At 37.4% G+C, this 13,352-nt stretch overlaps 3 protein-coding genes across 5 annotated transcripts; 1 reads left to right on the top strand and 2 right to left on the bottom strand.

Moving 5' to 3' along the window:
* LOC109706512 (transcription factor bHLH35-like) lies at positions 1,015-3,369 on the top strand. 2 transcript variants are annotated; one of them, XM_020227389.1, is made up of 6 exons: positions 1,015-1,088; positions 1,248-1,362; positions 1,532-1,703; positions 1,912-2,151; positions 2,299-2,469; positions 3,052-3,369. In XM_020227389.1, the coding sequence occupies exons 2-6, from the start codon at positions 1,289-1,291 to the stop codon at positions 3,151-3,153; spliced, it is 759 nt and encodes a 252-aa protein (XP_020082978.1). In that variant the 5' UTR covers positions 1,015-1,088; positions 1,248-1,288; the 3' UTR covers positions 3,154-3,369. The 2 variants fall into 2 exon arrangements, with proteins under 2 accessions (XP_020082978.1, XP_020082977.1); XM_020227388.1 differs by lacking the exon at positions 1,015-1,088 and having other exon boundaries at positions 1,174-1,362.
* LOC109706511 lies at positions 3,563-8,619 on the bottom strand. Its single transcript, XM_020227387.1, has 9 exons — positions 8,274-8,619; positions 7,825-8,025; positions 7,636-7,738; positions 7,322-7,401; positions 7,162-7,239; positions 5,975-6,066; positions 4,890-5,001; positions 4,351-4,476; positions 3,563-3,979 (listed from the first exon to the last, which is right to left on the bottom strand). Exons 1-9 carry the CDS (start codon positions 8,556-8,558, stop codon positions 3,857-3,859), a joined length of 1,200 nt encoding a protein of 399 aa, XP_020082976.1. The 5' UTR covers positions 8,559-8,619; the 3' UTR covers positions 3,563-3,856.
* On the bottom strand, positions 10,344-12,026 carry LOC109725228 (probable sarcosine oxidase). 2 transcript variants are annotated; one of them, XM_020254333.1, is made up of 2 exons: positions 10,668-12,026; positions 10,344-10,517 (listed from the first exon to the last, which is right to left on the bottom strand). In XM_020254333.1, exons 1-2 carry the CDS (start codon positions 12,021-12,023, stop codon positions 10,506-10,508), a joined length of 1,368 nt encoding a protein of 455 aa, XP_020109922.1. In that variant the 5' UTR covers positions 12,024-12,026; the 3' UTR covers positions 10,344-10,505. The 2 variants fall into 2 exon arrangements, with proteins under 2 accessions (XP_020109922.1, XP_020109927.1); XM_020254338.1 differs by having other exon boundaries at positions 10,344-10,496.

Genomic DNA, 13,352 nt, shown 5'->3' with positions numbered 1-13,352 from the left:
TTTGTACATTTTTACTTAGTAGTAAATGGCTGGTTTTTATCTTTTTATTGATTGTGACTTAAGTAAACACACACACAAAAAAAAAAGGTTACTATTTCGTATAAAATATGGAGCATCTAAAATCTCTTTTATAAAAAAAAAAAAAAACCAAATTCTGGAACTTAATTCTCAATTGCATTTACTGATGCTTGGATTGTTTTCATTTTATTGAATACAAATATTAAAAATATAATTTGCTATTAGCTTAAGTTATTAGAGATAAACGATTATTTTTTTTATTTAATTTGGTATTAGACCAGATCCAGAGTTTGAATTCCACAAGAGTGTCATTGTTTTGCTCCCATTCTTTGCTCTTGTATAAACTTGTCCAAAACGTAAAAAAGCACTTTTTAGATTGCTTTTGGAGTCTACATGAGAATTTGTTTCTCTCTTTGACTATTCAAAGGAAGAGATTTGATGCAAGAGTTAAAAGCTTAATTTAGAACCAGTTGATTTATTTTTGTTAAGAATCTAACTTCAAAATATAGCTTGGAGTTAAATTAGTTAAAACCTATGGCCTCGCTTTGCCTTTTGCTTTTAGCTATAGTAATATCTAGCAAATAAATTTAAAATTTAATGTTTCTAATTTTTCTGCAGGATAGATAATGATTCAGCTCTTACTATCTATCCAAAATATTTAAATCTAATTATTATTGCCCGAGCCCTTAGTCCTTGTAGTTTTATACACAATTATTATTATTTGTAATTACCACAAAAATTAGGGTGCATAACCATGATTCTTTCTAATTAATTGAATATACAATTTCGTTGTTGACTAGCATAAGCTAAAGACAGGGGCGGTGGTCAACCATATCTTGGCCCCGAGAAAGCAGTGAAAAGAATTATACCAACAATGACCTGGGATGTTGACTCCTCCACAAAAAAAAAAAAAAAATTAAAAAAAAAAAATGCATACAATATATTAATGATCAATTTTTGATGCAAATGCTACTCAATTGCAGTGTAATGTAACAATCAAGTATAAATTCCTCTGAAACCGACCCGACACATGTCGCCCTGCGATTGCTCGTGTTTATATGTATCAAGTTGTGAGTGCTACATTTATATATTTATTATACTATCGTGTTTAGATCAGAATCCAACTTAAGAAATTGGGTCAAGAGTCAAAATCAAGTTGAAAATCCGGTATATGAATAGTTTGTTTGAACCAAAAAGCATCTCACTTTTGTTTGTGTGTGTGTATAAAGGAATACATTCTTCGTATCCTTCGCAACGAAGTAGGGGCGCCATGGATGATATGAAGGGAGAATACGACTTGTACTGGGAGACGAAGCGCTTCCTCGAGAGTGAAGAGCTCGAAAGGTTTAATGATCCTTAATCCTTCCCTAATTCCCCTTCTACTTCTATCTGATCATTTTGATACGTTTTGTTTCATCACAAGCTGTATGTAACACTTCAGTGTTGTTCCCTCTCTTTTCAAATTTGAATCTTATTACTGATGCTGCTGCTGCTGTTGTTTGGTGTATTGAAGCATGTGGGGAATAGAGCAGGCCATTTCGGGCTCCTACGCTTCGAGCTCTTCCTCCGTCGATGTCGTCGCGCCCTCCTCGGCCGCCAAGAACATCATGGTGGAGAGGGACCGGCGGAGGAAGCTCAACGAAAGGCTCTACGCCTTGCGAAGTGCGGTCCCGAACATTACAAAGGTACATTCGCAGCTAGTATGGACCTCATAGAATAACTTACTCGGTACATCTCTTTTGTTTAACTGAAAAGGTACTCGAAGTACGAAAAAATATTGAGTATAACAACGCAGAAATTTGTAACTTATCAATTCTGACATCCAAACAAGCCCTTGTACATATTTGTGATCGATAATTTGACTAACGGATGGCCTACCGCTGAGTGGATTAGTTGGACAAGGCATCAACCATGATGGATGCTATCAACTACATTCAGGAGCTTCAGGAGCAAGAGAGAAGGATGCAAGAAGAGATATCCAAACTCGAGTCGGAGAAAACATCGATCCGTGACGTCGTACCGATCATCGAGCGAGACGATCTCCTCGTTCCGCAAAGGAAGAAGAGAACTACGCAGAGCTCATCGTCGCTAGCTCTAGGGTCTTCGGGCTCGTCGTCGCTCGAAGTTACGCAAGTAATCATCTCCCTTTGTCTTTCTAAACTATATGAACATGCATTCATGTGTTAAGAGTGAGAGGGAAAAAGATTTTTGAGTGCATGTATTATTTGTTTATTTATTTTCTCTTCTATTTTTGGTTTTTTTTGGGGGGGGCTTGTGCAGCTTAGGGTTTCTAAAGTTGGTGAGAGGGCTTCAATTGTTGAAATCACATGCAACAAGAGGAGGGGTAGCATGGTGAAGCTGTGTGAGGTTTTCCATTCTCTCAACCTCAAAATAATCACAGCAAACATCACCTGTGTTCCTGGAAGCATCTCACACATCCTTCTTGTTGAGGTATCTCTCTCTCTCTTTCTCTCTCTCTCTCTCTCTCTCTCTCTCTATAACATCAGCATGCTGAGGTAAGTGAGCTGACAATTGAGCTGACCAGTTGACTCAGCTTTCGGCCACATCCAAGTGGCACTTGGATTACCTTACAAATGTGGTAGAACATAATTCCCCTTTTTCCATACAACTATATTCTCAAAAGTGAATATTCTTGTTGATTGGTCCATTTGATTGTCACAGAATCCTTATTATGGACAGGTGAACATACATAATAGAAGTACTAATGGTCAATAAAAACTAAAACATGCCAAACGAATCCTTATTATGTGCCTGTTTGTCACCACTTCTACTTCTACTTTTATGTCACATCCAAAAGTTTGGTGTCTGTGCCGGAATGGATATTAGGAATCGATATTTCGAACAAAATAGTAAAAAAAGACTAAATTAAAACTTCTATTTCTATGGCAGAAAATCTGTCGATCCTATCTTAGTAGAATATATTTCTTCTGAAAGTACTGGTACTGATTAGAATTAGAATGTTACTACCATACCATTTGATGAAGTAACATCTTTTTCTAATCTTTGTTTCAGAGTGAGGGAATGGAAAATGCCCAGATGAGGGAAAAGGTCGCGGCCGCCGTCGCCGAAGTGGATGCTCCAAGAAGTCTTATGAGTAATATTAGTCTGCAGTAGTCAGGAAGATCAGAAAAGAGCCTCCCTCTCTGGAGTCTGTTGTTTTAGTTCAAAAGAAGGATGTCATATTAGGGGATTGAGAATCCTATACTTCCATGCTTGAAAGGAGAATTGTACACAACACTTTAAGATGCCAACAGTAATTGGTATAGGTTACAACTAAAAGCCATGTTTGGATAGAGCTATTCAAAAAAGCACAAAGAGAATTTCATTATACTGTCCCAAATCTAATTGTATCTCATCGCACCAAAGCAGAAGCTTGAAACTGAAGTTGCCAAAAAGATCCTAATGGCGAAAGCTGTTCGGATGGCTTTTTTACTTTTAACAACTTCACTCAAACAACACTGCTATAAAAAGTTCTAAACAGACCAAACAAGCAGTAAGTATCTGAAAGTTCGAAAGAAAAGCATTGGAGAGAGCAAAGCCTCACGATAAACTGGGCGGACCTTTTTATTTCAAACATATTAATTTATTGCAATTAAACATTCATCAAACACTAACTCTCTAACAGTACCTAAAATGCTTACTAAGATCCTAGTTAAGTCCCAAACACTACTTTGGAAAGGAAAAGAAAAGGAGAAAAAGAAAAGGAAAAAAAAATGGTTGCTCAAGGCCAGCACATTAGATGCATGATCTTTGTTTTCTTTACCGATACTAACCGTTTCCTAATTAACTTACCGAAGTAGTAGCTTACAGAAAAGTTTCAGCTTCTGGGATGTGACTTTGACCTGGAGCCCTTACTAACTATCTTCTGAAGTGCCGCTTTCGCTTCCTCCAGAGTCTCCACTCCATGGTCTACTTCAAAGGACAACCTTTGAATGTTGAACTGCATTTCAAACAAAAAAGAATTCCACTAGGTCTCAATAAAATGTGCACTCCAAAAAGAAGAGAGAAAGAAATGATACGAATTGTCACATGCTAATGCAATGTTAAATATTTTATCACGTAAGCCCCAGAAAATAAATCTCAAGCCATTTTATGTATAAGACCCTTCTAATATCAATACTGGCTCTTTTAGGCCCGTGATTACTAATCACATATGGAAATAACTTTCGATCTGAGTTACTTCAATTGGCTCATGTGGGGATCTCAAGCTCATTTTCATGCCAAACGATTGGCACAGTACACATTGCCTGTGTGGGTTGGCCCAGGGGTATTCGCGAGTAATACTAACATTTTAGTTTAGGCATGTAATACCTGTGCACCCTGCCTAACACGGATATCGGTGCCTTTGCTGTCTATGGATATGAAAGCTGCATCATCTACTTCCGCTTCTGAAGATAAGAACTCTTTAAGTGGCTTTGAGAAGATCGCATTGAGTTCCTATATAAGAAGCAGCACGAGAGAACAGAGTCACACATTAGACAGAATAAAAGCTTTTGAAAATAAAAATTCACTTGTTACCTGTAATTGTTTCTAAATATACAAATACATAGGTATATTGGCATGTAAACCCTCCAAGGTTATCTACGTATATAATGCCCCGAAAAATCAGAGTTTCTGTATATACCCTCTAATTGTTTCTGTATATACCCTCTTATAAAAAACCATCTTCCACTGCCAATTGGATGGCTCCCCAACTTAAGACAAGAAAACTTCTACATGAAGATAAACTGTGGAGGGGAATATGTGGAAATTCAGACTTCACAGGGTTATGTACATAATAATATAGAAGGTTAGCAAGTTTGTATATGCAAAACACAAATAACATGTTACATAAAATATGAAAAAATTACCTTGAGATTTTGTTCGCCACCAACAGCAGCAATCTTGTCAGGTTGAAGGGACTCGTATTCCTTCACATCTAGCCATGCAACAGTACCAAACCCTCCGATGAAGTATACGTCACTACGCTCATCACATTGGAGTGATATTCAGGACATTGTTGTGGAAAAATAAAAAGAGTTAAACAAATTATCATCTGTTAATGCGAGACTAGAGGACGTCAAATTTTCATTCTTTCAGTAGAGGGCTTCATTCTTTGACAATACAGTAAATTTTTCTTGTCCATGTTGAAGATTTACAACTTGTTAGAAGTAATTTCTTCCACTGAACATGTGTTTCCATTATGGCACCTCTCTAAGGAAGAAATCAACGACTATCATCTAATAGCTAATTAACTTCATTTTCATAGAATATAGTTGCCAAAAGAATGAAATGCATAACCAATCATTTTATGCTTTAACAACTAAAAATTGATCAACTTTGACAACAATCATTCAGCTACCATTCACCTAGGTTCTCTTTGAGATGGCATATCAGTCATACTGATATTGAATCTCCCAAGTACTCAGAGGGCAAAAAAAGTGATTAGAATGCACTAGACTTAAGTTTAAAGCTTCCTTATTAAAATAATCAGGCCTCGTTTAATTAGGATTACATTTTGTTTTTTTTTTTGAAAAAATTCAAATCACGGCAATTGGATGCATTGTTGGATCAAATTCTCTATTACTGTTATGTTGTTTTGCCTGCAAACTGATCCTCTTTAAAAATACAAAGCAGCAGCAAAAGTTTACGGCTAAATTTTTGTTTTTGTTGCCAAAGAAACACCATGGGTGTATAGATTGGAGGTAAAAAAAAATTTTAAAAATATGCCAACGGCCTGCACATATAATCACATAGGATTTGACTCCAAGAAAAATGCGAACATAGTTGACAAGGCATTAGCTTTTCAGGTCTAAGTTAGAAATCTTGAGTTTGTTTTAACTGATTATACAATAGAGTAGTAATACACAAAATCAAATTTCAATACACTAATCAACCTATCTTTTATACCATTAAATCGGTGCCATTCTATATTTTACAAGATAAGCGCACAAACCTGATGGTCTCCATCCTATAATAATAGAAGTTTCCCCACTGATGAGATGCCCACTGCTGGTGTTTCGCCATGTATTGCTGACGTGCCCATTCCTAAAGTAGGTGATAACAATGAAAATTCATAGTAGCCTATAAAGGAGGAAAGAAGAAGAAGAAGAAGAAGAAGAAGAAGGGAGAGAGACTAGTTGATATGTAATAATTCTATAGAAACCAGAATGATAATAAAAGATTTATACATTTTGCCCCAATACATGTTTTCTCAAAAAAGCATATAGTGATTATAGAATGCACTGCAGAAGATAATCACCACTACGAAGGTTTCCAACAAAAAGCATGTCTATTGAGTGAGCTCTACTGCGTAGAACTGAACATGCCAAAGATATCAAGAGATCCTTGCAGTATTACGTGAACTCTAAAGGTGTCTTTTGCAATTCTAGTACAATTTATGCATCTTAGTTTGATATGTTAAGTGTTTAGACTTCGGATTGCCAAAAACTTCAAGTGACTCTCAAGATTTCAAAAAGTTTTATCATCAACAATCATTCAATGACATGGAGAATACAAGACATCAAGCACACACGCATCTACTACTAGAAAGCATGGGAATACTGTGCACAGAGGACTTTTTTAAAAAAATCAGATAATGGCTCTTTAAGAAGACTCCAAATTGATCGTCGAGATGAGAGAAAAGAGCAAACTGGGATTCATGTATTAGAGGAAATTCAAAAATCATATGTAAGAACCATAGCAGAATCAAATCCAACAGCCAACAATTTGGGAGAAATCAAATCCGTAAAATCTAGGATCAACCCGAAAGTAAATAATCACAACAAAATGTCACGTTGTTAAACACAAAAGACCACAAGACTCTTTCAAGCTACAAATCTATGAACAATGATCGACAACTTATACTCCAACTAAAACAAAGTTAACTTCAATCAAATTATCATTTAATCTACAATGGATTCTCAGTAATCCATTACAGATAGCACGAACCTAGGAAAGTTTACAAGATTCTTAGCGAAAAATGAAATCTATGAATTTCAAGATGGCCTATACAGAAATATGTCATAAGTCATAAACTGGATAGAAGATTGATAAGGCATAAATTAAGAGTAATATCATATATATTTGCACCTGAATAAACGAGATTTAAGCAAAATAACAAAAAGGAATAACCAAAAGAACCTGTTGCTCTGCTGGAAGAGGGAAAATATCACCAAAGATTGTTACACGTGCATTTGATAATCCACTCCATCCAGGTATCTGTGCATAGTATAAGGGCAAAGGGTAAACATAAGAACTTTTCTTTCTTGGAATTTATTTTATAAGCATGCAAGACTCAAACCTGTACAACGAGCGTGCATTTTGGATTGGCCAACAGATTTCTTGTGTGAATAGCTAACGGCGAGAGTGAAAATATCGGGTCTGCATAAAACAAATATCACTTAGTATATTACAAAGGGCATTTTACTCCAAAATTATCTACTTGCACATAAGCCTTTGAGCAAAAAGTCTTTATCAAAGAGAGTTCATTTTGAAAGCCATTAAGGTTTTGAAAGAACATATGAAAATTGATATTTCGTTCATTATATATTGATTGGTATATATATGTAACCATCTCTAATGTAAATTGATACTCAATAGTGTAAAGCAACTTACGGCCCATTGGATCAGGCGCAAAGTCCACTAGCGAACCAAATGGATAACCCTTGCGTCGATGATGCATCTTAGACATAACAGTGCACAAATGAGCAAACCGTGCCTAGTTTACATCAACCAAGCAGAATATCAAAATAGGTTTGTCAACCAGCGCAAGTTATGTTAAGCTAGAATGCAGGTAGCAATCACCTGCTCCATGAGATTGCGAACAGCCAAAGCCGGCGGCGGTAAATCGTGAGCAGAAGTTGCGCTCTGTACACCACCCGAAATCGGGGTTCTAAATAACCCAGCTCTCGATCCGCTTGAGCCGCTTCCGGCGCCAAAAGCTGTGACCGCCTCTGGTTTTGAAGATATGCTTGCTTCATCAACTCCATTGTTACTCAAATCGCTCTTCAATGGTAACGGGGATCAAAAAGCACAAATTAGTGCTCATTTGTAGCGGTTGAACAATTGGTTGAACGAAAAATAAGGATTCATAATTTGTATGTTAATCATAAAACGATTAGCAGGGAAGTTAAACTTTCAACCAAATTGAATCAAACAAAAACATATTTTTGATCGAGATCAACATATTTAGCACTTTTCCAACCATAATTTGGACCAAAAAAACCAAATTTAAACCCTAAATTATAGAATACCTCGAGAAATTGTAGACCCACATCAGGGATAAACCCCGAGGGCCCGCTATCCATGGCGTCCTCTTCTCCGCCTCCACCGGAAACTCCATTAGCGACGGCTCTAAACCTCCCCAAGCCCCTCCGCGCCCTCCTCTCGCGCCGTAGCGGTTCGAATCCCCCGCGGGTTCGCGCGAAGCCGAGTCGAAAGGCGGGAACTTTGGGCGGGGGAGGGATCGGGGATTGTCGAGGAGTAGGAGACGATTCGAGGAGAGTGGAGGAGAGGATCGAGCGCGCGAGGGTCTCCATGGGAGAGTGGAGGAGAGAGGAGGGAGGAGGAGAGCGATGGGGTTTTAGAGAGAGAGAGAGAGAGGGAGAGAGAGGGAAAAGGAAAGGGAGAATAGATATGCTATGCATAATGCACTGGTGAAAATGCATGGAGCCCCCTCAACTATAGAGATACTTGAAAGTAGTTCTCGAATATTATTTATTAGATAACAATATTTTCGCGCGGATTTATACGTGTCGTGACGTGTCAATGTATCTCCTTAACATCTAAACAAATATTTTTTTCAATTTTAGATATTTTTTTCAAACATAAATATTTTATAATTATTCAATAGATAAAAAGTGTGACTAAATATTTAATATGATAAACCATATTTTATCATCATCAAAGTCAGTGTAAGAAATAAGATAAATTACTTGGCTGGTAAAATATATAACGAATTTATTCATGTCGTGTAGTATCGATGTGTCTCTTTCATATTTTAATAAATATTTTTTTTAATTTTAAATATTTTTTATACATAAATATTTTGTAATTATTTGGTAAATAAAAAGAGCGACGAAATATTTAGTATGATACACTTTATTTCACCTTAATCAAAGTTATTTTTGAAAATAAGATAAATTATTTTGGCAGGTAAAATATATAATTCCATCGGCTATGAATACCAAAATTTTTTAAGAAGCAAAAATCAAACACAACATTTAAAATTAAAATGTTTTGTTTAGGAGGTTATCTCTCTTTTAGCATTTTTTTTTTCACTTTTCCCTTTTTCTTTTTAATTGAACTGAATTATTTGAGTCATTAGAATTAATTCCATCAATTTTCGCTTCTTATTACTTAGCCTATCTTCTTCAACTAAAAATAGTTAATAGCTACAAAAACTTACCTAACACATATTATACTAATAAAATCTTTAGTTTAATTAACTAAAAAAATCAAAATTGGAAAGATATCAATTAAAAAAAAAGAAAAGTAAAGTCCTATTCCAAGATGTCTAAAGTCGATGGGGCTTTTAAAACATTCCATTTTTCTTTTTGGAAATTTTTTAAAAGTTTATAGAAATATATGAAAATATTTAGATTAATGTATAGAAGTATATTAGTAATTATTCTAATAATAATAATAATAATAATAATAATAATAATAATAATAATAATAATAATAATAATAAAAATAAAAATGCCCAACAACTAATTTAATTCAGAGGCCTCCAATAGCAGAGTGAATTTTTAAGGCTATATAATTAGATCCAATTAAATGGGCCCAGCCCAATTAACTAAATCCATCAGACAAATCAGACCCATAAGCAATATAAGTTTAAAAAAAAAAAATTCACAGAATCAATTTTGATTTCGCAAGGGATAGAGAAGAAAACTCTTTTTTATTTCACTAACAATTATTTGAATTCAAATATTAATCTTTGTTTTGTTTAAAATTATAACTTTTATTTTTATTTGAATTATTGATTCAAAATTTACCTTTTAGTTTCTTAAGTTCAATTTTAAATTTTAATATAAGTTTGATATTTGAATTTAGTTCTAAAATTAAAATTTTGACTTTGAATTTGAATTGTAAATTTAAATTTATGTTCAAATTGTGAGTGAGTTATACTTCAATCAAATTTTTTTAATTGGAACATGATTTCAATTCAGATTCTTGTTTTGAACCAAACAAATTAAAGTATTTTTCGTTCCGACCAAATTTTTTTTTTTTTGTTTTAATTTTGATTTCCCATTTTGAACCAAATACGCCCTTAGAGTCTAGCTGCAGAGAAATTTTAGCCCGATGACACTACGGAGAAATATTTCAAACATTTAGCATATGCTTTATTGACGGAACCAATTTTACTATTCAGATGCGGAAATACATTCAAATACATTCCCCCTCACAAATATCTATTCTGGAAACAGCAAACACAGCTCTGAGGATGCCATTCTCTCTCCCTACCTTGCATTCTGCAGTTTTCAAATCAAATCCTACATCATACATCAAATAAAATGAAATCAAAATCAAATCAAATGGAACCAATCTCCCAACACAACCAAATTAATCAAACTCCAAACAAATTGAGACCAACAGAAAAAAGAGGCGCTTAAAACTTGTCACAGATTAACATGAGAAGCAACCTGCTCTGCAAACTCCTTTCTGTTCCCCTTGGGGTCTTTCTGGAACCTGACAATCTGAAACTGCGCCAATTCTGCGGCCGTCGCGGCAGCGCCGTCGACCGCCATCTCCGCCAGAATTTTCCCGATCACCGGCCCCATCTTGAATCCGTGCCCCGAGAACCCGGCGCCGACCACGACGTCGTCCCCGAACTCCCCGCCGAGGAAGTCGACGACGAAGTCCTCGTCGGGGCTCATCGCATACATGCACGCCTGTGACATCGCCGGGCCATCGGCGCTCTCCACGTGGCCGCCCATCACGCGCCCGATCCACGCCCGCACCGCCTCCACCGCCGCACCCCCCGGCCCCGTCCCCGCCGCCCAGCTCCTGCGGTCCGGATCGCACGGCGACCCCCCGTGCATCGCGATCTTGATCAGCCCCGGGAATTCGAGCGACGGCGTCCCGTAGATGTACGGCTCGCCGTAGCTCGCGAACGTCGGGAACCCGGCCGCGGCTGATAAACTTTTTAAATAATTTTCTCTAATTTTCCAATAAAGGATAGTAGTGTGCAGCGGCTGTATCGGCAACGATGCTGCGCCGATCTTGTCGGCGAGCTTTTTGACCCACGCGCCGGCGGTGATTATGCATTTTCTTCCGAAAACTATTCGACCGTCGGCCGTCGCGACGGCGACGCCTCCGTCCCCGGCTCTCTCGATTTGCGTGACCTCTGCGCGGTCCCTGAGCACGGCGCCGTGCCGGGCGGCGAGGGACTGGAACATGGCGAGCGCCTTCGTGGGCTTGATCACGCCGCCGACATCGGTGACGACGCCTATCCAGCCCGGGGGGAGCGTGAACGCGCCGGAGAACAGCTCGGCGGCGGCGTCGGGGCCGACGACGCGGGCGTCGATGCCGTGCAGGCGGCAGCTGGCGACGGCGGCCTGCAGGCTGGAGTCGCCGGCCGGGCCGACGTCGAAGTGCGGGGTGGCGGTCAGGACGGAGTAGCCGGCCTCGGACTCGGCCTCGCGCCACAGCCGGAGGGACTCGACGACGAGGGGAGGGTAGTAGGGCTCCGGGTAGGTGGCCCGGAACGTCCGCGACTCGCCGTGCGACGAGCCGAGGTGGTGGAGGAGGTCGAATTGCTCGAGGAGGAGCACGCGGCGGCCGCGCTTCGCCGCCGCGTACGCCGCGCAGCTGCCCATAATCCCCGCCCCCACCACGACCACGTCGAATCGCTGCTGCTGCGTCTCCTCCTTGCCGCCGCCGGCGAGCTCCATGCTCTTCCTCTCGCTCTTTCTAGTGCTTTCCAATGCTCCCGAAACTTTGGCGCTAGGATAAGTTGAACGAAGATTATAAAGAAAATAAAGTGAGCTTCTATTCATGTGCGAAAAAATGCTGTTTAAATAAAGCTATCTATTTTAAAAAATATATGGTGTTTTTTTAAAAGAAGAATCATTTCAGTAGCTAATTTTTATTGAAAATGTGAAAAATTTTGAAAACGCGCATGTATTATCTTTTCTAAAATTAGTGATACTGTTAAAATATTCTGTATTTACTATGCATGGATTAGATATAATAATTCAAACGAATGGATATATGGTGATTAGATTCGATGTATTTATGTGTTATCTGTAATATATATCATTAGAATTGCCGCTCTTTTAACTGATTAAAAATTTAACAATTTTTATTTGGTAAATATATGATTAATTGTTTTCAGCTATATAATTTCTAGACAATAAAGAGAGTGTTAGTTGTGACTTTTGATACAATTAATGTATGTAAAATGTTGACTTTTGATAGAATTAAAATATGTAAGATTTTTACCTAAATTTGAAAAGTGTTTGTAATGAAAGAGCTTGCATGTTTTGACTCTGTAAATTGAGTATAGACCTTTTTATACTCATAAATTTTTAGTCGTTTGGTGAAAAGATATGCAGTTAGCTAGGATGATAGTGATCTCCGATTAAGATGGAAATGATCAAAGAGGTAGTATGATTTAACAGATGAAAATGATCAAAACAATAAATTTAACGGCCGAAAATTTATAACTATAAAGGAACATATACTCATAAGAATATAGTAGCCGGACTCTCTCTCACACACATTATTTGCTTAGTTCTTAAGGAGATTAATTATACTAGAAGAGCTAAATTAATGTTTTTGATGAGAGTAAAGTAAAATATGAGAAAATTGTTGTGTATATAGTGATTTTGACCATTTATAAATAATGTAGTCGTAAAAGCTACGTGATGAAAATACAAAAGCATAAGAAGAACTTTACACACACTCGTCCAAAATACTATCTACAACTAGTAAAATTCAAAATCAAGAATGAAAGCGAAAATTTTCATAACAATTTAGATTCAAATTTCCCTAACTTGAACTCGAACTCGAAATAAAACAAAACTTTCCTAACTCGAACTCGAAAACAATACGAACCGCAAAGCAAATGAGTCCAAAGAGTCGGACTCAAAATGTTATATTGGATTAGGACTTCACATATCCAAATTCAAAATCGTGCCAAATGAGCCTTAGTCGACATTTTCGACTATGTTTGACTCAGTCTAGCTTCTCGATGTATTCTAACACCAAATCGACTGCATCAGTAGGAGTAAAATATGAGATTTATGATTGCATTAAACTATGTATTAATATACAATTAAGTTAATGGATGCACATGTCACTAATTCATGTTCTATCAGTTTTAA

Source organism: Ananas comosus, linkage group 2 (genome assembly GCF_001540865.1).
Source record: "Ananas comosus cultivar F153 linkage group 2, ASM154086v1, whole genome shotgun sequence".
Taxonomy (NCBI): Eukaryota; Viridiplantae; Streptophyta; class Magnoliopsida; order Poales; family Bromeliaceae; genus Ananas; species Ananas comosus.
Note: the sequence above shows the minus strand (reverse complement) of the source record. Positions and strands in the feature narration are given on the sequence as shown.